The sequence below is a fragment of the Berghia stephanieae genome, chromosome 2 (assembly GCF_034508935.2).
Source record: "Berghia stephanieae isolate SIO BIC M18660-M18661 chromosome 2, UCSD_Bste_1.3, whole genome shotgun sequence".
Classification (NCBI taxonomy): domain Eukaryota; kingdom Metazoa; phylum Mollusca; class Gastropoda; order Nudibranchia; family Aeolidiidae; genus Berghia; species Berghia stephanieae.
The window spans coordinates 64553128-64578195 of NC_088361.1; the positions used below are offsets into that span (position 1 = coordinate 64553128).

General features: G+C 35.4%; 1 protein-coding gene across 2 annotated transcripts in view; it reads right to left on the bottom strand.

The window, feature by feature from the left end:
* The window catches only part of LOC144965339 (nucleolar protein 6-like), a 58103-nt gene that overhangs the window by 25163 nt on the left and 7872 nt on the right, over window positions 1-25068 (bottom strand). Inside the window, exons 2-13 of one of the 2 annotated variants that reach the window (XM_078900583.1) lie at window positions 19398-19580; window positions 16690-16806; window positions 15859-16041; window positions 14244-14415; window positions 13576-13734; window positions 11649-11815; window positions 10994-11114; window positions 8736-8902; window positions 6932-7047; window positions 6019-6205; window positions 5311-5433; window positions 4055-4206 (exon numbers count right to left, since the gene is read on the bottom strand). In XM_078900583.1, coding sequence (XP_078756709.1) covers window positions 4055-4206; window positions 5311-5433; window positions 6019-6205; window positions 6932-7047; window positions 8736-8902; window positions 10994-11114; window positions 11649-11815; window positions 13576-13734; window positions 14244-14415; window positions 15859-16041; window positions 16690-16806; window positions 19398-19580 — 1847 coding nt within the window. The remainder of the gene's footprint in view (window positions 1-4054; window positions 4207-5310; window positions 5434-6018; window positions 6206-6931; window positions 7048-8735; window positions 8903-10993; window positions 11115-11648; window positions 11816-13575; window positions 13735-14243; window positions 14416-15858; window positions 16042-16689; window positions 16807-19397; window positions 19581-25068) is intronic. The other variant, XM_078900584.1, reaches the window with a different exon arrangement.

Sequence of the window (25068 nt, forward strand, 5' to 3'; positions counted from 1 at the left end):
ACTTGCTATTGTCCATTTCATGCTATAGAAACTGGGATAAACTCTGGCTACATGGGCTTTGTGGCTCTGAAAGACTACTTGTATCACTGCTCATTGTTTGTTTGTTGCTTTAGGCCTCTTCCAACACAATTGAGGTTATATGAGAGACCGCTGAAACAAAAAAAAAACAAGCAATCTAACAAAAATAGTACAAATGTAAATCAAAATCATAACCTAAAGATATCATAAGCTAAATTATAAATAACCAAGAACAAACAGGCAGAAGATTTACAGAAAAAAAAATATCCCCTGTCAAAAATACAATCACAAACCAAAGAAGCAGGATAGGCTAGTAAAGAGAAGAAGAAACGACATCACTATCGGATCGTACACCCATGCGAACATCATAGGTATATGATTCAAGGGTGATGCTCCCATCCAACCACCCGCTATCACTGCTGTTATGGAACCCGTGAATTAAGATGCATTGTATAAGGGGTATGGTCTCCTATGTCAAATCTTAAAGTTATAATATATTATCAGACCCGATAACAAAATACTTTGAATCCACTTGTGTTTTGTTGTTAACCCATTGCTTGACAGAAGGCCCGATTGCGGCCGCCGATTTCCAACCCTGATCATGACAGAATGCCGAATGCGACCGGTGATTCCTCATATCTAGTGCTTTGTTTTGAAGCACCGAAAGTACGAGAAGAATGAAAGTGAATGTAACTTTTTTCGGTTTCTGATTTTGGCAATTATCAGATAGGTTACATTTTTTCAATTTGGTCAAAAAAATGAAGCTAAAAATTTTTTAATGGCCTTTGATATCCTAAATTCTTTGGTTCTTGAGACCATATCAGATAATGATGACGATGTTGGTAGTGATTCTGGTGATGAATCGGACATTGAAGTTAATTTTGAAATGGGCCAAACATATATGTGTCTTGGTATCAAAATGTAGATAAATTGTTCCTCTATCTAACACAATTTAAATTATAAAAATCCCACTACAGAGATGGCACAGTGATTTTTTAGTGACGTGTGGTAAATTTTCTGGCAGTTATCTCCCTGTCGTTGGTTGTTGGGATTAAATTTCCTGAGATTAGGCTGTCAAGCAATGAGTTAAAGGACAAAGGTAATGTCACAAAGTTAAATGCAAATTTACCTCAAATAATTTGCTCCATACGGTTTATATTACATTGTCTTAAAAATATTAGTGATTGAGTTTGATAGCCCACTGGTACAGCACTTGCCTCACAAGCAAAGGGACCAGTAATTTGTCCCGGATGCTGTCATTATGAATGGGTTGCTTTGTTTGTCAAATGAAATCTAATGAAAAGTATTTTGCAATAGACTAGCATTGTATCCAAAGGGTATCAAACTGTCCATTTAACATTACAGTAGTCAGACTAACTTCAGCTAATGTTACAGAAACCAGTATAAACTTCAGCTATTTGTTTTGTTTGTTTTTAAGGGTTTTACGGCACTTGCAACACATTAAGGTCATATAAGCGCCAGTAAAAAGGAAGAAAATGGGATAGTAAAAAGTTCTAGAATTACAATTAAAGCACAAAAGAAAAGGTGAGACAAAGGGGAATTGGTTCAAATAGGGAACAGATGTAGATTCCAAGAGCACACCATCAAAGTACCTAGTTTGAGATCACCTAAAAGTCCATCCAGACACAAGGAGAGGCCCCAACTGAGAGGAATACACTCAAATGTTTACAAATTATATAATATAACATGCAAACTAAACATAATACAATGCATAACAGAGAGATGATTTACAAGGAAAAAAATATCACCTCCCAAAACAATAACTTTGCATTTGACTGTTTCCCTCCCAGCCAGGACTCTGACCAGGGCCAGGTAAAAAACCAAGTAATCTCATTCCAAGACAAAGACAGAAAGCATGTTGGAAAACAGACATAGGGGGATAGAAGACACAGTATGTACCCCCCTGCCCGCTATGGGAGGTCAGGATCCCCACCCAGAAACTTCAGCTATTTTTTTTACAGCTAGTTAAGTTGAAAAAGTATGAAATTTGAGAACCGTTGCTGGATACCTTTCCCATACATCTGACCATAACTTCATGAAAAATCTCCCGATTTACTTCAAATAAAGATTAAAATGCTCTTTCAGAAAAGGCAAAAAAATTCAAATCCAAAACCTTCCGACTGATTATGTTATGCACTGACACATATTCTATAATGTGCAAGTGGTTTTCATGAGATACTTTGGAGCTCTAAAATCTTGCAATGCTCCCATCTTTCAAATGCTCATTTGCTTACAACATACACAAGTTACCAAGTCTAAGGAACATGAGAGCAGGGCAGAGAAAATAGGTAATCAATTCTGATGAAATTATATAAATACTTATATATCTTTCTTGCTCTATTGAGACTATGTGACTTAACCCTCTCGTGTTCAGATTCTTTTTGGGGGAGTAGATAATGATTTCCCTATATGGCCATGTCAATCATGTAGACATCCTATGATGATATAAGCCTACTCTTTGATATCTGTAGTCGCCTTTTCGTTTTCTACGGTCACTCATGGCTAAACTCCGCCCAGAAACGATTTCATAGGTCCGTCCATCACCAAATTTCAAACTTTTGTTCTCGTGAGTTCTTAAGTTTTTTGACCGAAGAACGATTGGCTACTGAGCATCTTGACCCTTCAACGATTGGTCGTTCTGGCAGCTCACGTGTCAACAGCCGTCAAGACGGCCATGGAATAGTTGCGTCACATCGCCACGTTGTTGAATAAATTATCCAGGCATGATCGATAGGTAAAAAAGCCAAATTATGTTCTAGTTACATTTGAAACAAACAAAGTATATCACTGATCTCGTCTCTTTGAGATATAAAGAATGATATAAAAATCAAGAAAATCGGCCGATAAATAAAAAAGTTGCTAAAAAAAGCTAAAATAAACAAAAGCAATTTTTTAAATCAAATTTATTCGTAAAACAGTTGGTTTTCAACCGATTTTTATGAAACAAAGACCAATGTACTTCTTTTTTCAAGCTGATTTCAGCAATGTGACTTTCAAATTCCTCAGAATTATATCTTTTACTTTTAGATTTTATGCCTACTCAATAAGGTGTTATATTCCTTGCATAACAATAGCGTAATACATCGACGGGGAGAAGCGTCTTTGTTTCGGCCAGCTGGATAGATAGCCTGTGATTGGTCAAAGACTTTTAGACGCTTGATCACAATTCTACACGAACGGACCCCGGCGGTCTATCAAAGAGGTGTAACAAATTTATTTACCGACTATTTTTCTTGGTGCTAAAATTACAAAGTAATAATTTCGCATCAGAAAAAATAACTCTGAAGTTCCTATCTCTTTATTACAATAAAATTGATACCTCGAATGACAAAATCGACCCACAAATAAGGGAGTTATAAATTATTCATAATATTTTTTAATGTTTACAATAATTGTCTTCAAAGTCATTTTTCATCACCAAAGTCGTAATTTTTTACCGATTTTTACCAAAGTGCAATGTCAATGATTTTCACCCGCAAATAAAATAGGATTTAAATCGCAATTTCTGAAACGTATTTTCTTTTCTGTCGGCAAATTTATAAAAATCAAAGCTGAAAACACCCTGCGGCAGTGACAGGACCTGTCATTTCCTTCACAATGATTGGATTTTACTTACTGAGGCCAGTCTTGACTACCCCGCCCATGAATATTATGTCGTCGGTTTTTGTCGGGTTGAATCTTAAAGAGTTAATGAGAGTATTTGACTTAGCACCTCATAATTATGTCAGGGTGAACTAAATGCTAAAAATGATCTTTGTGTTAAGCATGAATCATGAATATATATGAAAGGATTTCCTCACTACCTGTCTTTTAGCTCTTCATATTATCACAGCAATCATCCTCAATATAATAATATTGACAGGAGTGAATGTTTTCTTAAAAATCAAATGTTATATTTGATTTGCCCAAATATAATATCAGATTCAGGTGAATGGTATAAAAATAAATTTCAAAGAACTAATGATAAAATGTGTTTGTTGAAGAGGCACAAGCAGTAATCGTCTCTTAAGCTTACAAATTCAAGATGTGAGAAACAATGCTTTGGCAGATGATGCGTCTATCACTCTGATTGGTAGAATTTGTCCACAAGACAGCTTCATTAATACTTCCATCTTTGAATCGTCGCATCTCTGATTTGCTTCCCCAGAACTTGCGGAACTCAGCAGCCTGAAATAAGTGGAAAAAAATTGACAGTGGTCTATATCAAAAGTCTTGAACCAATAAATGGATTACAATCTGTGGCCAGTAATATAGAATTATTACACTTTTAGGCAATTTAGTCTGACTTCACAACTAAAAACTGTAACTCAATAACCATCTTTAATCCAATAATTCTGTTTTCATGATGATAAAATAGAACAGATCAATCACAGAAACCGGGGCTTTCACTAAATGATCAGTTCCAGCACCTTTCTCTGTGCAATGTCTTGTAAAGTGCTTTAAAGCACGATTAGTGAATATTGAGAGATATACAAAAAGCTTAAGTCAAATCTGCATTGAATGATGGCATAAGATTGTTTGCAACACAGAACTGAGATGATCCAATGACGTCATCACCACTTTCAACTGTACATGCTTTAAATTGTCTATTTTGATTTCTGTGGTTTGAGGTTCTTTTCCACTCAGAGGTTTTCTCTTTTGAACTGTAACACAATTAATTAACAGCATGCATCTTCAATATGAGAATTTAGAACATCTCAAAGCAATTGGTCCTGTCGATTTAACATCACTAAAACTGGTATAATTTCTGCCAACATGGGCCTTACAGCTCTGAAGGACTATCTTTTAAGGATTGAAAACAATTTAACTTAAATTAAGTTTGAATATATGTGTGTGTGTTTGAGGGTGTCAAGCGAGTGATAACATATGTGATGTAAAGTGCTGAGAGGTTTCAACAGGAGCAAATATACAAGAATGTTTTTATTATTATTAACAATTGGGAAGCCAAAAATTCCTTGCACTGAAAATAGTATAGAATGAGCAATATTTGATGGTGACCACTTTTGTTAAGAATATAAAATGAATATCAAAAAGTATATAAGTTTGAATGTATCTTTGCATTGACAGGATTATGATTACTTTACTTATGGTTTAACTGTCGCGATAGATTTCACAATTAAAATTTACTTTTAATGTTTCTGATCTTCATTTCATTTTTTTGTTTTAAAGCCCAAACCTTTTCATAATTCAAAGGTGTCTTTAAATTGAGTGGTTGTTTCTTAAACTAAAAAGCTTTCAATGTTTTAAGCACAAATTCAAAAAGATATTCACCTCTGCTTCATCAGCTGGGGGGCCCTTAGTCAGAATGCTGAAGGCCTCGGAGGGATCCAATATTATGCCAAAAGTCAGTTGTGAATACTCGTCATATTCAAAGGCCTTGCAAGTTGCAGACCACTGAGGAAGAATGTTGTTATATGAAGTTCTTAGTAACAGATGTCAGGGGTGAGAATGACTGATCACAAAAAAAAAAGGAGGAAATTTTTCTTGTTGCAGTGGTGACAGAAGGAATAACATGGTAATGATTGTTGTAGTAGTTATTGGGCTTGAAGTAGTTGTGCTTGTGGTAGAAATGATGAGGTGCTGTAGTAATGGTGATAAGAGTGATTTTGTGGTGGTGGTTGTAGTAGTCGTTGTGTTAACCATTAATTTCCCACTGATTGTGGTAGAAATGATGATGTGCTGTTGTTATGGTGATAAGAGTGATATTGTGGTGGTGGTTGCAGTAGTCGTTGTGTTAACAATTAATGTCCCAGCCACTGAGGACTTCAGCAAATCCACAGAAAATAAAAAGTAAATAAATAACTACTTTTATTTGTGAACTGAATGACATAAATTATTTTTCTGACCAAAATTTGTGAAAAAATCCTGATTAACAATCGTCATCACCATTACATTTGGACACGTTGACAGATTAAAATATCAAAAATTAAAATTTCCCACTTAACTTTTTGTGTGGATTAGTTTGAACATCCAACTTACTTTAGAACTTAAAATTGGTTTTGCTTGTATGACCACAGCCCGTTTCAGCAAAGCTTTACTCAAGACAGAAAGAATGAGTTGCTGCACAAGCAATATCCTGCAGCCAAGACCCATGTCTAGTTCTACATTCATTAAACTTTTGTCCTTGGTGTAGATGTTGTCTAATAAGGTCTTGTTAACGAGTAAACTGAAAAAAAAAAAAAAATAAATAAATAAATAAATATTCATTTGTCTATCTGTCCATTAATTAGTCACCTCTTTATAAATTTGTATTTTTTAAATCTAAATTGAGCGTTTATATAGCCTGGATTCTACTAGACATGATGCCTATAAAGCACTATTCATTTTTTTTTCCCGACAGAGACAACACTATTACCAACCAGGTACTCATTTCATATTTGAGTGTGGAGAAATTATAATTAAAGAGCCTTTTCCAAGCCAAGGATTCAACTTTGTGCTACCCAAAGCGGGATTCAAACCAAGGACCTACAGGTCTGAAGGTAAGTGTCATACCACAAGCTGCGTATAAAAGCAAGAAAGCAGACTGTAATGATGTGACCTTACAATAAAATCAGCATAAGTCACAACAAGTTCATTGGTTTAGAAAAAAAATAAAATTTCCTGACCTTTTACTGTACTTGAATTGCTTACCATCTAAAAAATTATCCAATTCTGCACTTTAGTATTCTAGAAATAGGAATAAATATCCAAATAAGCAAGGCACTCTTCCAAATAAGAAAGGTAAGGAAAATTTGTTCCCTTCTGGTCAGGATACCCAAATTTCAGAAGTTCCATTGTATGTTTTCTAAAAGTACTTTTGTATCAGTGGAAGAGCATCTAGACTAAAACTTCACCAAAAAAAATCGGTTTCTCCCTTTAAAAGAGTTACATAAAAGGTCATAATGATACATACTGAAAGATGTGATCAAACTTTTGTCCAAATGGTACAGGGGTCATGAACAGGGAATCAAAAACTGTCTGCTCTGATTGTGCCATTGAATCAATGGATGCTTGGCATTCAATTTTAACCTTAAAAAAAAATTAATTAAGAATGTTAAAATATGGGGTTGCCGGGAAGGGGAGAAAATCCATGGCGGATATGTATGGACCAATTATACAATACACAATCAAAAAGAAGGAAAAATTTATCTGTTAAGTCGAATGCAAAATACAAAATTTAATATCACAGTTACAACCTACTATGTAAGATATCAATACTAGTGCACATCCTTCCTTATAATTTGATAACACTTTAATTTTTGTAAATATTTGATGAATTGTCCATCCAATAGAAATAAATTTAATGGCAATCAACATTAATTGTACCCCCTCATTAAGAGATTACGATAAATTTGAGTTCAAAAGGCCAGGAGGATTTATATCTTTACTTAATAAACCAGGTTACAATTTCTTTGTTATTCAACTTATGGAGCTTATGTATATGGACACATGACTCTTTTCATATTCTATCTAAGATAAGATAAGTAAAGAATCATCTGTTTCTGGAGTCGTTCACTCCTGCTAATTGCAATGTACCATTGCTCTATCACCTGGTGACTTCCATAAACACAACATGAGGATATATATATATATATATATATATATATATATATATATATATATATATATATATATATATATATATATATTGTTCAAAACTGTTTATACGGTCCAATCTCAGGGTCAAATTATTAAATTATATATATATATATATATATATATATATATATATATATATATAAGAGAAGAGAGAGAGAGAGAGAGAGAAGAGAAGAGAGAGAGAGAGAGGAGAGAGAGAGGAGAGAAGAGAGAGGAGAGAGAGAGAGAGAGAGAGAGAGAGAGAGAGAAGAGAGAGAAGAGAGAGAGAGAGAGAGAGGAGAGAGAGAGAGAGAGGGGAGAGAGAGAGAGAGAGAGAGAGAGAGAGAGAGGAGAGAGAGAGAGGGAGAGAGAGAGAGAGAGAGAGAGAGAGGAGAGAGAGAGAGAGAAGAGAGAGAGAGGAGAGAGAGAGGAGAGAAGAGAGAGAGAGAGAGAGAGAGAGAGAGAGAGAGAGAGAGAGAGAGAGAGGAGAGAGAAGAGAGAGAGAAGAGAAGAGAGAGAGGAGAGAGAGAGAGAGAGAGAGAGAGAGAGAGAGAGAGAGAGAGAGAGAGAGAGAGAGAGAGAGAGAGAGAGAGAGAGAGAGAGAGAGAGGAGAGAGAGAGAGAGAGAGGAGAGAGAGAGAGAGAGAGAGAGAAGAGAGAGAGAGAGAGAGAGAGAGAGAGAGAAGAGAGAGGAGGGAAGGAGAGATAGAGAGAGAGAGAGAGAGAGAGAGAGAGAGAGAGAGAGAGACTACCATGCTAAAATAATTTATGAATCAAATCTTTTTTTTAAATTAGAGGAAAGTAATAATGAATTCTAGATTATTTCTAAAAACAAAACAAAACAAAAAAACACTCAATAGTAAATAAACAAACAAAACCTCATCAAGCACTTATAATATTTTCAATATTGTACATGTTACAAAGAAAAAATAAATAATTTTGACGCATTTTGCCTTAAGCACCTTCCACATTGACCACCAACTCATCCAGTACTAATAACTACAATAACACAAGACATGATGGTGATTATTCAGTGGATCCACCACTTAGCGGACTGACCTTTTAGTAGAGGAATATTGTTTGACATGGCAAAATCAATGAAGATTCAAAATCAAGATTTACACAACAAATCATCATTACCCTTTTAAAAATATTCTCAGAAAGGGTATGGGCCATGTTGTACGACCCAGTAGAGTCAATGAAGACACAATCAAAAGCATCTTTGTAGTCCTCCACTGTGGGCATGTTTTTCGGCATCAGGTCTTTATCACAAAGAGAAGGAGGGTATGCCTTCCAATCCGCCTTTGCTGTCAAAAACAGAATTAGTGCTTTTGTTAAAAAGAATGTCTTTATATAAAATAAGAAGGCAGAAAATTGCTTGTTCAAAATGTTATGCTTGTGAGCAAATTGTTTATAGGACTTCTGCTTCAAATTATCTCAAAACTTAGGACAGAATTAACAGAAATTATGACATTAATAATGTGCATGGAAAAATCAAGGGGGGCATTAAAACTGTTTATATGGTCCAATCTCAGGGTCAAAATAACTTAGTTGGCAAAGGGATGGGTATCGGTCCTGGTAAAGTTGAGTAGTTTTCTGATCCACCTGCCCACCCAGCAGTGATAGGGTAGTTAGGTCTAATGGATCTGGTGGAAAGTATAATTTTATGATGGACTAGTGTCTTATTCAAAATGTAGCAGACAATTGCTGTCATCTGATTAATGCCATAGACACCAGGATAACTTACAGCTCCATGGGCCTGGAGAGCCACTTCTTTATCTTTTATTTATTATTTGGATCATTATAGGTAGATTTTATTATCAGCTATCAAATAGCATTCTTCAGTCATGAAAAAAGAGGCATGTAATTTAAATGTATTCCTGCAACCGGAAAAGAGTAGTGGACCTTTTTTACCCAAGTTATGATACGCCACTGCGTGTGTAGAACTCGTGACATAAGTGTCGTAATTAGAACCACTAGAGTGTTGAAATTAGGGCCCCAGTGGCGAAATTAGGGCCACTATCAGAAAAAAAATTACACACCTCAAAAAATGCAAACTGCGAGCGTAAATGGAAAGGTCAAACATTAATTTGTATGATATTAAAGCCATTTGATGATACAAACTACACGTCGATAGCTTGTAAACAAAATGAGCGGCAAGGCTTTAAACAAAGCACGCCAAAAAAACAAGGTCACAGGGTGTCGAAATTCAGAAACCCTACCTTATATGAAAATTAGACATTATGAGAGATTGTCAAATTCTATAATATTATAATTTATCGTTATTTGATTGACCCGCTTCTTTTTTATGCCCACTTAAAGAACACACATCAAAATCTTGCACTATAAAATCCAACAAATTATGGGAGAAAAATTTTTATTGTGTATCTCGAATGAAAATGAAAGGACAAAGGGTACGATGATGCATGTACTTACATCATTATGGTTTTGTAAATATGTAAACAAAATAAAATTAGACCCCATTTAATTTGCCATTGCATTTTTTGAAATTTTTAAAAGAAACCAAGCAATTAGCATGTGCAGAGCAGATTTGTCTGTGATGCAGGTTGTAAATCGATTGGGCTGTTCAAAGTCAACAATAACAAGACTTTTGATTAAGACGAACAAAAAGGGCACTGTTGAAGATAGGCCCTGGAAAAGGACCTTCAATTGATAGTTGGAAACTTAAATGCACAACACCATGTTGCCAATATTCTTCGCCCTTGTGTTGTTCCATTCTTCAAAGAAATACAACATCTAACAATCTATCAGCAACACAATGCATGTCCACACACTGCACATATAACCAACAAGTCTTTGATTAATAAAATTTCAAAGTCATGTCCTGGCCAAGCTAAAGTCCAGACTTAAATTCCATCAAGCAGGCGTGGGACATGTTAAGACAATGCGTGTATGCATGGAACGACTTTGGAAAACTGAACAATTTGCAGAGAGCTCTGATGGGAGAAGGGGAGGCAATTCCATAAGTAGACATTCGGAACCTATTCATTCAATGAGGTGACGTGTTCAGACTTGCATGCGATCAAACGGAGGTAACATGTGCTACTAATGAGCGGAACGGTACTCACTTTTGGAAACCTGTGTCGTTATGTATGCTTTTTCAGTCTTCATTTTGAGGATGACTTTTGTTTTCAAAGACATGATTGCTTTGTATTGATTTGATTGTAACAGTATCATTGAACTAGTATTGAATTACTTTTTCTGTGATATGCAAAACAATTAAGTTCATAAATATGCTTGAAAGCTAATAATATTGATCAAACAGATTTCCGTTAATTGTGGCGCTGAGTATATATGGAATATTCACCGACAAGGATAATTTTTTCATATGTTCATATATTAGTATAATAAAATCATCCCAAATTTATGATACTTACACAGACATGACAAAGTTGTTTTGAAAACTTGATAATTGCTCATCAATTTGTTCAGCTTCTTGTTTTTCACCAGATATGCAACATAGGCAGTCATGAGAAAGTTTGAAAACATACCATATCCCTGAAATAAAACCAATAGGAAGAACATGATAAAATAACAGGTGATCTCAAATGCTTCTTACTTTTGATCAAACCCACGTCAAGATGTTAGCTTGATGGTTTGTTGTGAAGTTTAACAATGTTCAAAATACACATGGATCGTTCAAGTGCCAGGTAATGTAACTCAACAGGCTTAGACGATATTTGTGATGCAACTGTCTGTCCCTGTCCTCCTCCTGCCACTCCAAATTATGGCAATACAAATATGAAAATAAAAAAGTAAACCATTTGAGTTTAGGTAATCCCCATCCACAATAGCCACATATGGGAGACATATTTCATTGTCTCCAGTTTTTGTCGGGTTTTTTGTTTTGTTTTTTTTTTGCTTTAAATATTAGCCAATTCAGAGAGAGAGAGAGAGAGAGAGAGAGAGAAGAGAGAGAGATAGAGAGAGAGAGAGAGAGAGAGAGAGAGAGAGAGAGAGAGAGAGAGAGAGAGAGAGAGAGAGAGAAAGGGAGAGAGAGAGAGAGAGACACACACACACACAGCTACTCACATCTGAAAGCTCCCGGTGATGCATCCAAATCTTCAGTAACATTATTCCTTGTTTCAAGCCCTCAGAATCAGATAAGGTCTCCTTTATAAAGTCATTATTGTCAATCAGACACATGTCTTGCAGGATACTGGTGTTGTAGTGCTTTGTAGAAGGCAAAGAATGGGCATCTAAAAAGAAAATAACAAAACAAAAAAACAAATAGCTGTCCAAAACCGCGTCACCATAAACCAAAATGTTAAAATCATTCTGAAAATAAAATATAAAATCCTGACTACACATCCTTGATTTTAAAAATATATGCATATTGCCAGCCTTCACCTATGTGGTACAAGACTTTTCATAATCAAATGTGCAAAAAATCTGGGTTTATATATATATATATATATATATATAGACAGTACATTGTAAATGGAAAAATAAATCAATGGCATTGCACACATCATGAATTCATAATTTAGAAGAATTACATAAATGAAACAATAATTCCTCTCTTTAAAATCTTTTGCACCAGCCCTAGTCTTATCTGGTTTACAAGTGATTCTCTTCTCGATATTCAGTTAAACTGACCGCATCATGTGTGGAACTGTGCTCCAAGTTTAATCCTCAGAACTTCTTACTACTTTGACAGTGCCACAGTGATGCTTATGTGACTGCGCTGACTACCTCTGAATGCCAAGTTATCCATTTTGTATTACATATACAAAGCAGTTGTTTATCATTCCGATCCTGTTTATATCCAAGATTCATTACTGAACACAATCTCTCGAGAATACTCACTGTTTCAAATCTCATTTGCGCCCTGAACAAAATTGAAATCATATGGGAACAAAGTCTTCTGAAAGTTTGGACATATTGCTTGGAATTCCCTAACAGAAGCTAAGATTATCTGTAGCTTTGATACATTTAAGATATGCCTAAAACTCTTCCTCTTTGATAACAATTAAATTGTATGGCTATGTGGTTTGACACTCGCTTTTGGATCGGAAGGTCCTGGGTTAAAGCCTCTCATCGTACTCAGGTGTAAAATGAGTACCTGGCCATTAACAGTGTTGTCTCTGTTGGGGAAAAAATGATAATATTGCCTAACAGACGTCATGTCTCATTCTACATGTTATGTGTTGCTGTTGTTCAGGGACCCTTTATAAAGCGCTTGAGTACGTTTAGTGGATAGAGCGCTATATAAAAGCTCAAGTTTTAAAAAAAAATCATCTCTTATTCATCTTAAACTGCCATTAGCGTGTGAGAGAATAAATGTGAGTGAGCAGGTTTTAGTAAGTGCATTGCTAATGATCTATGGAAAGAGCTTTGAGAACTTGGCATACAGAGCTATGGGAATGCTCTTTAATATTATTATCATTATCATCATTATTATTACCATAATCATCATTATTGTTCCTTGATATGTTCATCAATACATTTTACACTGCACTTACAGTTCATACAGAACAAAATTTATATATTTTACAGTCATCTGTTAGATGTATTTTTTCTTTTTGTACCCGCCCTCCACTATATACAACACTGTCTGTCGCCAGCTACTCATTCACACCAGTTTGGATGTGGTTGTACCAGATCTGCCAAACTAAACGCCAGTAAAAAGAGATACAAGTTTCTTTAAAAAAGGAGGACTTTGGTTAAAAGTCAGGGAGTTGGGAGATCTGTTGTATATGTGTCAAGTACCTCACTAAATGACACAACACATGGAACAGAGGTTTTTTTGTTTTGTTCTTATTTTTTATTTTCAATCTCTCTTAACCATCCTGTGATATACTACCTATAATCAAAGAAGGCTGATTTTTTCATTTCTCTTTCTGCTTTGTTTGGCACTTTAACACATACATCTTTTCCGAATTTTACATACAATAGGAGACATATACCACTAGGCTTCCACACTAACAGGTATTTGATTCATGGAAAGTATACATACCACCATCATCATTATCATCTTCACCTATTATGTCTGACTTGGATTCAAAAAACCACTGAGGTTGGACATTGTTTTTAGCAATATGAAATTTTGACAATTTGAACCGATTTGACCGTGGAAGGACATGAAGGTTGATTTTCACAGTGCTGGAGTCATCACCTGTGGACAATTGAAAGCCTTAATATAGCCATGTCTCTAAACAAAAGGAAAATCAATAGAAATAATAAGGATGTGGTAAAAAAGCACAAGTCTTTTTTTTTTTTTTAAAGGACATTTAAATGAAAGAGGGAACACTAATGAGATTCATGTGCTAGTATTTTCCTATGAAAATACAACTCTAGTGAAATCATCAAAACTGAGTTTTTAAGTAAAGAATGATCACCCATTAAAATATAGCAGAATAACAAGATTGGCATTAATCACGAGTGGCCCAAAAAAAAAAAAAAAAATGGTATTGATGGATTGGTGAATATGTGGAGATATTGGTAATGAGGACGTTGAAAATTCTGTTCTATAAAATAAATTAATCGGATTGAGAAAAATAACACTACTGTATATTAAAGATTGGAAATGAATAGGAAATTTTAAAATGTTTCTTAACTTTCTTCTTCAAAATACAGTGAACTTGAAGAGAAAAATTTCTAAAAATAATTAAATAAGAGGCATACCCTTCACTGTAACACATAAAATTGGTCTCAAGGGATTTCCCATGTGATATGCATATTCAAGACCTCCAATCCTTTCCTTGACTTTGGATAAACGGGTAGCCAATGCAGCCAAGTAAAATGCTTTCTTCCTCATGAGTCTTTGGTTCAAGTAATCTTTGCCTTCAAAAAATGCCTGTTGTCCAAATATTAAAAAGTAATGAACCATTAAACTATATGCATTGTTTGACCAAAGGCCAATAAAAAAGAAACATGAAAATAGGGAATTAAAGGACTTGTTGGCCAAGACCAGGAGCTACATAGCATAACTGTCCACTATAATAGCTATGTTCTATTTTGGGCAAAGATATTCTTTTCATTTTGGTTCCATGAGCAAAACTGATAATCTGACTTAACATTATTATCATAGACTTGTAAATTCTTAATTCCCCCCACCCCTCGCCCTCAAGCTGAAGCACTGCATTTTTTTAATTTACTTATTTTCTAAAATAATATTCATATTTCCATTTTGAAATGTACGACACAAAACTTCCCAGTAAAATGTTGAATTTTGAGGATGAATTGGCAGAGGGAAATTGATATTTTTGATAACTCAAAAGACGCTTCTCAAAGATGTTTAATTCTTGATCCCATGAATATGTGATACATGCTACCAATCAATGCCAGTGGTCAGGTCATCATTGCACATCAATTAAATGTTGTATATCTTCACAATTATACTCATCTTTGTGTATTATGCACTGAATTGTACATTAAAATGTCATTTTATTCTGGTTAATACTAATACAGAGGCTCCTACCCCCAATAGCCACAAAGAGGAATCATAGTACATAAAAAGCGGAATTTGAGACCAAAAAGCGGAATAAACTTACTAATATTAACTACGACATGATTTGCTGCAGATAATGTAATAGACAATCCAAAGTTCTCAAATGATATACTATAAAATGTCTACAAAACTGCAAATTGTTTAAAGACTAAAAAGGGGGTCAAATAATAATAGAGGTCACAGGCCCTGGCAGTCTCAGAGCAAATCATTAAGTGGTTGGATTTAACCTTGTCAGGACCCCCCCCCTCCTCCCAACACACACCTAATCAAACAAATGCGCATGTTGGCGTATGAACACACACACATACATACACAGCGCTAAAATAAAATAGGGAAAGAAGCCTACTCAATAATACTATGGATTGGAGTAAACATATAATATTACTAGGTCATTTACCTCACATTGTGGAGCCAACAATAATAATAATACTTCGGTCATTGACTCCTCCCACCCCCTCCCTAAAATATAATATTATCTGACATCAACTGTACAGACTATGAAGGGAATAGTCAGACACACAAAATGTGTGTTGATTGATCATAGAGGATGATGACGAAATAAACCATAGCTAATATTTTAAAATTATTTTTCTTGATTGAAAAGCGGAATTCTTGCCTTGAAAGCGGAATCGCGGAATGTAGACCAATCAAGAGGAATGATTCGGCGAAAAGCGGAAGGATAAGAGCCTCTGCTAATAAGCCTGTGACTAAAATGGAGTAACTTCAAATGTTGAGAAATAAAACTTTTTAAAAAGTCATAAAACATCTCCACTTCTGGTTTTCCTTTACCGTTTGAACGACAAGAGCAAGATCGACTTCCACATGAGGTTTTACACAAGTATCAAGGCTGATGCTTCCAACCAGACGAACTTCAGATGGAGGGAAGAATCGAAAAACACCTCCTGTAGACTTTGGGTTTTCATTCATTGGGAAATGGAATCCCTTCTTGTTGGGCCATGACTTGCCTTTCAGCTAATGAAGTATAATAATAATAATTTAATACACGAGGAATCATTCCATTGAGTCTTTAACAACTTAACATTTACATGTGCATGCACAATTTGACAACTGGTGTACATGCATCCAATTACAAAAAAAAGCTAATAAAATATTTTTTTAACAATTAAAGATGTCATACTCATCTCTAATTTTCATGCCTATTTATAAACACATCAATGATGTTTCAAAAAGATTAGGGTATGATAAAACTGGCCAAGCACTAAAGCTGGATCTAAAATTTGAAAATTGAGGCAAAAATTGAGGCAAAAATTCAGAATATTGACTTTTATTACATTTAATAATGACACAGAGTTACAAAGAATTAGAAGAAGAAGAAGAAGAAGAAGAAGAAGAAGAAGAAGAAGAAGAAGAAGAAGAAGAAGAAGAAGAAGAAGAAGAAGAAGAAGAAGAAAAAGAAGAAGAAGAAGAAGAAAGTGAAAATATGAGGTGTAACAATAATATAATTATTAATATATATCATAATATTGCATCTGTTAAAAATCATTGTTCATGAACTTAACTAAATAACAAGCTTTTTACTTTAAAACTTTCCAAGAATGGAGAATATATTTCTTAAAGGCAGTCAGATTCTAAATTAAGACCATGAAACATTTTTCTTACATGAATATCCGTTCCTGATGGAAGCTGACTCATTGTTTTAGAAAGGAACTCAACGGCAGACTCAATTCTTGCCCTTAACTTTTGCTTTAATGATAGACTTTTGACCAACTCTGTAATCTAAGGATTAAAAGTGTTTTAAATGTATGCAATGATTTCCCAATAGATATTGCTTGGCATGAAATTTAGAATGTACGTAAAACAATTGAAAATTTTAAAGAGAAGAAAAATAAAACCATGATGCATGCTCTTCATCCTTAGTTCAAATAGGGAAAAGAATAAATACATCCATTTGCATAGGTACTAGCAGGGGACATTTTCAATACCTGAAATATGCATGACAAATGATGAGGACCGGAATTTTCACAAATGGTATAAAGACCCACTCCACCAAATTAAAAAGAAAAGACTGAGAAAAAGAAAAAACACTGAATAATATATAATATGATGAAAGACAAAGCAGAAAGAAAAACACAGGAAAGAATGCTTCCAGATCAATCAGCATTCCTCCACAGAAAACCAAACCCAAGACCTTCCTACTTACCAGTCAGATATTCTATTAATGATTATATAGTCTCCATAAAGTGTACAAAGTTAGTGACTAACCATTCAGAGATGCACAGATAAAGCGCCTTCAATGAACTCTTAATGTAATCAATTTGTGCACATGTTTTTATAATCTAATTCACTTCCACTCAAAATTCCGGATTTGGTGAAGGTTAATAGAAGACAACCCTTTGTCCCTTATGCGATTCATTTGAAAGATATTTGTAAGCAAATTTGTAAAAGAATTTGCAAGTTTTTGAAGTCTCCTATTCTGGCCCGTGTAGATTGAGATCTTGAGCCATGGCAGGCAGTCAATCTAGGAGAGAGACAACTGTGAATTCAAACTCGGGCAGATGGAGCTCGTTACCATTAGAATACAATAGTCTAAGGGGTGGAAACCCCGAAAGAAAAAATCCATAGTCCTACTAGAAAAGGTGGGCAGCGGCCAATTACCTTCTATAAAAAGAACTATTGTTATAGAAACCTCTAAAGCGACCAAAAATCTTCATTTTACCTTGGGGGGAAGTAGGACTCTCCATCGGAGAGATATGACGTGCTTCAGTGAAAGCCGAAAGGAAGCTGTTGGACCAAGAACCCCCCAACTACTCCACCAGAAAACACCTACCCATATTGGAAGATGGAATGAGAGAAACAGGAAAGTGTGCTCAAATCACAAAAGAAATGAAGAGCTATAACCTCACTCTGCTCGGACTCTGTGAAACAAGATGGAACACCTTTGGAGAACTTAAACTAGACTGGAGAAACCCTTCTCTATTCAGGAAAAGGAGAAGATGAACCACACGAAGCAATAGTTGCTCTGCTTTTGTCTCGTCAAACAATTAAAAGTCTCATGGACTGGGAACCAATATTTGACTGCATTATCAAAGCAAGGTTTGAATCTAAATTCCAGAAAGCTACTACCATCACACGATGTGCTATGCACCATCAAAAAATGCTGCGGAAGATGACAACGAAAAACTTTTACAACCATTTCCAGACAACTGTGGGCAAAGTACCAAAACGAAATAAGCTGGTTCTTATGGGCAAGATGAATGCCAAAGTTGGCAGTATGAACAGTGATGGGAGAAAGAAATGGGAAAACATGGGCTTGGAACCATGAATGAAAATGGCACAAAGTTATATGGGTATCCCCAGACTATCTGACAGAAAACCATATTGACCAGTAGCTATCAGACAGCACTGGAAAAGCTCTTTATTACAGGGTATGTGAGCAAAATGAGGAGCTGATATTGGATTTGACCACAATTCAGTAACTGCTAAGCTGAAAATGAAACTCACATCAAGAAAAACAGAAAGAAATACGAGAATAAAGTATGACGTCAAAAAGTTTCAATCAGAAGAGACAAGAGAAACCTTTAAAATATCCTTTCAAAATAGATTTAGTGGTCTTCAGACAGAAGATGATATAATATCTGAAGATGTTGAGAACACATGGATACATTTTTTTCATATATTTGTTAGCTCATGATGATGACCAAAAAAAAAATAAAACCCCAACAAAAATGATAAAATCAGTAATGATTAGTCAGACCTAAGAAGATAAGTGTTGATGTTTTTTTTGTAAACATTTTAAAATTCAATTTTTGGTGCTTTTAACCATAATATCTAAACTGATGAAAGCATAAACTGTAATGAGAGATTTAAAAATAAAGAACAATAGACCCGAATCATCAATGTGCAAATATTGAAATACTTTTGGAATCAAGCTTCTTATAAAGGCTCATGAAAGTGAAAAATTGGAAAACGGGCACTGGTGTGAGAAAAAAATCTGAAAAGGTGAGACAGTTAAAAAGTAGTTAGGAAGCCAAAATTTAACACATAGGATTCAATTGCTAGTAAACCTTTGGAGAGGACGCTAATCTATCACAAAGTACAAATAAAAGATTCATTTAAAAAATCAATTAACCTTCCTGAACTGGTGATCAAAACCCTAAGTTAGAAACATGACATGATAACAGTTGAAGGTTATGATAAACTGGAAAGATCTGCTGTCCTAAAAGAATGACTTCAATCATATAACCATTCGAATTAAATATATGCTAAATAAAGGAAATTTAGCTGATAAATTAACCAAAAAATGAAACATAGGATCCTCAATTTAATCTAAAATTCTTCTATATCGGTTACCTCAACCTTCCACTCACCTGCATTCTGAAGAAACTGGAATCAAACATTGTCTCATTACTCTTCAATTTATTTATTTCATTCAGACTAAATTCACGACGATCAATATCTTTCGTCTTCAATTTCTTAGCAGGAGGTTCTGCCATTGGTATTTCGTCACCAACCTCCTCATAATCATCATCAGAATCCATTAAATCAGTTCCCTAGGTAATAAAATGATAGTATAAATGGAAAGATAAAATTTTATAAATAAATGTGAACAATTTAAAAAAAATTTTCTCCTGGATTTACATGCGCAATGTGCTTCACAATATTTCATTTATTCCCACAGCAGGCCACATGGAAACAAATTTCCATTATATGCAGTACAAGTCACCTGTCAGGCATCCCTTTTGTAATAACACTGATAATATCCACCACTTCCAATAGCCAGGCACTTATTCACACTTAAGTCTAGTGGGGAAATGTGTGTTGAGTACCTTACCCAAAGACACAATGTAGCAATGTAGATATCACGGAAATCCTTTGGCTTCGATTCAATTTGTGAAGTATTCTGAATTCATGACAAAATATGGGATGTGGTGGTTTCATGTATGCTATTTTTATAATTTACTAAATAACTGTTTATCAATGAATATGCATGAAAGTTGGCAGCCAATTTGTAAAGAGGTCATTTTATGCTATGTCAAACGACAGACATCGAGCCATCACTAAAGAATTGATGCAAATCAAAATAACAATTATAGTTATAATAACCATCAACAGGTAGTCTAAACCCACTTTATTTGATAAGAAAGTAATCATTGATGAATTGGAAGTCCAGTTAGACATTAAAAAGAAAAGAATTAAAACTCTATAAAAGTAGCAAAAGGCAGTTAAAGTAACTGTGGTATAAAGGAAAAGCTTTTTAAACAACACAACACGATGTCCAAACAAAATCAGGACATTTTTATTTTTTAAAATTACTTCTGATAATGTTAGACAAGCAAAAATCCTTCTACTTCAACAGACCGAAGCAGGGGTTATGAGCTGAGTCAGTCTGATATGATCAAAACAGAATTTCTTAAGAACTTATCAGTTCCACCCTCTGCCAATAGTCTCCCCCCCCCCCCCCCCCCAACTCCCTCTCACGTGTTTATGAATGCAATTTGGAGATTGAGTCCAAAAGTCACGGGAGATATTCAGACTCAAGTCTGAATTGCCACTTCGTTTTTAAGATAATAATAATAATAATAATACACATTTATACAGCGCTCATTCTCGTGTACAACACAAGTTCTGGGCACTTAACAATATAAATTATTAGAAAAAAAGAAAAAAAAGAATTCATAGCCAAATCAAGGATTCATAGTGTCAATAAAAGAAAAAACAGTAAAGATGTGTCTTGAGATTCTTTTTAAAGGATATTGAGAAGTAGGTGGGGGGGGGGGGGGGGGGGGGGGGGGGAGGCTAAGCTGACTGTTGGTATTTTGTAATTTGGAACAACAGGGGTGAGAACCGAGAAGAATAGCGAGAAGGGGCGGCGGCTAGGCTATTGCTCACTAAAAACTGCGTGTACGCAGACATTTCGAATAAAAAATGTTTAAAAGAGGGTTGTCGTTATCCCCAGACACCTGTCTGGGGATAATGAAAATTCGTTATCCCCAGACGCATATTTGAAACTCCGCTCTTTTAAACAATTATTCACATTCCAGAATATGGAATGTTTCCAAATGCACATAGACATAAGGAAAGTTAATAAAACATTCTGTAAAAAGAAGACAGAATTTTTTTTTTTAAAAGTGGCGGAACCAGGAATTGAACCCGCAACGTCGATTCTGGTAAATCTTCCAAGGCAGATGACTAAACCATTCGGCCATGACACCCACTTCAAAGTCGACAAATATTGTGTATATGTAGTAACAACTGATTTAATGTTGGTTAATTTTATGTTTTTATAGATATACAGAGAAGTGGTAAGATATGGAATGAGATAAAAAAATTAGCTCAGGATAGAGAAGGATGGAAACTATTTGTCTGTGGCCTATACCCTGACCCAGGGTGAAAAAGGCAATGATGATGATGAATAAAATATCTATAAAAACATAAAATTAACCAACATTAAATCAGTTGTTACTACATATATAACACAATATGCATCGACTTCGAAGTGGGTGTCATGGCCGAATGGTTTAGTCATCTGCCTTGGAAGATTTACCAGAATCGACGTTGCGGGTTCAATTCCTGGTTCCGCCACTTTTATTATTTTAAAATTCCGTCTTCTTTTTACAGAACGTTGCAAGGGATAAATGTCCCATCCATCTCCCCCACCTCTTTTTTTTTTAATCTCTCTCTCTCTTGGTTCCTTTCTAGTTTCTAGCAAATTGTCATATAGCTAGGGGAATTAGGGTAAAATTGTGCAAATTAGTGATGAAAGCACCAAACTTGGTACAAAGTAACTTGAGACCACTATTAATCGATGTTGATATAGAACCACATTGAGAAATTCATCTAACAGTGTAAAGTAGGGAGATGAAAATCCGCCTATATGAACTATATTAAAACGAAGGGGCGTAATCCATGAAATATTTGTTGACAATTCGGCGCTTTAAAAATATATTATTATTTAGCCCGTGTAAGCGGTTGATTATTTTGGCTTAAATAACTTGTTAAAAATGCGCCTATATGTGATAAAGGACCGTATGGGCAGGTAGTATAGCTTTATTATGAGGACTGGAAGGGGGGTGGTGGGAGAGGAGGAGATGGTGCTGGTATTAGTTTTACTTGTCTTGTGTTGGTCGTCATCGTGCTGAAGATGATAGTGGAAGCGATGTTGGTGATAATGATGATGATGATGATGAGGTGATTGTGGTGGTAATAGTAGTGATGATGGTGATGATGATGATGTTGATGACGTGGTGGTGGTGGTGATGATGATGATGATGATGATGTCGAAGACGATGATGATCAGGATGATGTGATGGTAGTGGTAGTGATGATGATGAGGTGATTATGGAGATAGTAGTATTGATAATGATGAGGTGGTGGTGATCGTTGTAGCGGTGATGATAATGATGTTGATGATGATGACGATTATGGTGATGATGAGGCAGTGGTGCTGATAGTGGTAGTGATTATGGTGATGTTGGTAACTATTAATTTCGAAAATGAAAGACTTTCTTGGTGACGTATATTAACATTTTTAGATGATTAGGATCCAACAAAAATCATATTCATAAGACAAATGATTGTGGAACACATTTTTCTTGGGAGGCTTGAGAGAATTCAACAGCAGCCTTTTCTAGATTATCCTGATCTCTTTGAATTATTTTAACGGCGCAAGATAAGCCAATACCTCGTTGTCAGCTTTTTCCATGGCAGTGTGTTCAAGAAAACCATATGTTGTCTTAATGAAGGCTAAAAATGATTCCTTTCCTGAGGTTAGCTGCCGAGGCCTGGTAGGACCGGCTGGAGTCTGTCTCTGAACCTGATTGGGTGAACATACGACTGGGTGCAACCTCTTTCACAGCATTCTTTGCTATACATCTTGATTGATTCTGACAATTTATGGACTCTCTCTCTTTGCTCTGTTCTACACTTGAATGTTTTATATATAGCATGGCTCCAGAAAGGAGCGCTTTTGTGAAACACAACGAATAACAACTTGCAACAACCTAACAGAAAACAAGAATAAACAACTCCAAACAGATGCTATATTATTAGACATTAGTAAATCATTTAATAAAGCCAATTACCATACTCTGGCTATTAAACTGTGGAGATATGGAATCATGAGTAACACACACGACTGGATAATGGATTTTCTCACTAATCGTAAACAACTGAAAGAGCAATGTCAGACTCAGCTCCAGCACTACAGGTGTGTCCCTAGGTATCGTACTGGGTCCCCTCTTGTTCCTTATCTACATCAATGATTTGCCTGAAAGATTGTCGCTAGGAACTCAACTGAGACTATTTGCGGATGACAGCCTTTTGTACAGACCAATAAGTCATAATAAGAAAGACTCAGAAATTCTTCATGGGGACCTTGATTCCAGAAAACTACCAACAAAAGAAAGATAATACACAATACACAACAACACACTAGAAGACGTCACCAAAGCAAAATATCTCGGAGTAACGATAAACAATCGCCTGACCTTAGAAGACTACATTGCAAACATATGCAGGATGGCAAACTCCACCCTGGGTTTCTTGAGAGGAAACCTCTTCGGCTACAAAGTGACCATAAAAGAGAAATGCTATAAAGTTTATGTTAGACCAACACTCGAGTAAAGCGGTAAGGTATGGGATCCCGATCACACCTCCGAAATGAGGTAAATAGAATCAATCCAAAAAAAGCTATAAAATTCGTTCAACAAAATCCTCAAACAAATCAAAGTCATATATGACACCCCATTTGGAACCATTGAAGGAAAGGAGAGAGAAGAATAAACTAAATGTATTTTACAAAGGTCAGAAAAACCAGATCAAGTGTCATTACACGGCCTCCAACAGAACAAGAGGAAACCTGGCAAATTTATGTTGCCACAATCTAGAGTGGACTACCATCTTCACTCGTTTCTGCCCTCAACTATACGACTTAGGAACAATTTGGATTACTCCCAGTAAAACAATTGGGTATACTGCTGCTGAGCCTTCCACGAGGAAGTTTCAGCTTGAAGAGGAAGAAGAAGAAACAATTTCAGCAACAGCAAAACTAGAACTTTGTTTGTTTTGGTAATATTCAGCATTTTTTGATGTTCATAAAACGGATATGACAAATCTTCTGTTAATGAACTCCCTGCGCAATCAAATCGCTATTTGAAAATATGGAGAGAATCTGGACATCGTTTATAATTTCTGTAGCCACCCGGATATTTTCGTTTATGTCTTTTGTCATTCTTGAATGGAGGGAAGCATACAATGTGTCCTATTTCTTGTGATAACGTCATCTGAGGGAAAACGCATATTCTGCCTCCTTGGACAGTGGGATGATGAGATATTGTCTAGATTGGGATAATTTGACAAGTTTTCTTGTGATTTCTCATTTTTCACAGCGAGCCTTCTGATTTTGTGCCGCATATCAAGAGCGACAGAATTTGTGCCATTTGGTATCATTTTGCTTCAGGACCTCCAGTGTATCCTCAGAGCGGTCTTCAACAGACAAATCTAGCTTGTCACTATCATTTGCTAATCCGTTTAAAGTCTTAACACCATAGCTGGTACAAAAGTCACGTACCGTTGACCACAATATTTCGCTTTGACAGAACTAGGCATTCTATTTTATTTTTACCTCTTGCCAAATTAATCATTTTTATCAATCCACCTCAATACTGCACTTTGCCATTATATAATTGTTAGTCGTTAGTACAAGATTTAGTACATTGTCAACGTCATGATTTAATGGGTTAAGTGACTTGATCACGGGATTGTTTGTGATGGGGTTGAGGCAGCTCATAACGGTCATGTTAAAGAGGATGATGATACGGACATTTTCAACCTGATATTTGATTTGAACCATATTATTACGCAAACCACAATAATAACATAACTGTATTGAATTAGTGTGACACATAAAATTGATGCTTTAAGCGATATCTAGGTGCTCAGTATGCTGCTAATGATGTTGACGATGATTATTATTATTATTATCATCATCATCATCATCATCATCATTATTATTATTATCATTATTATTATTATTATGAG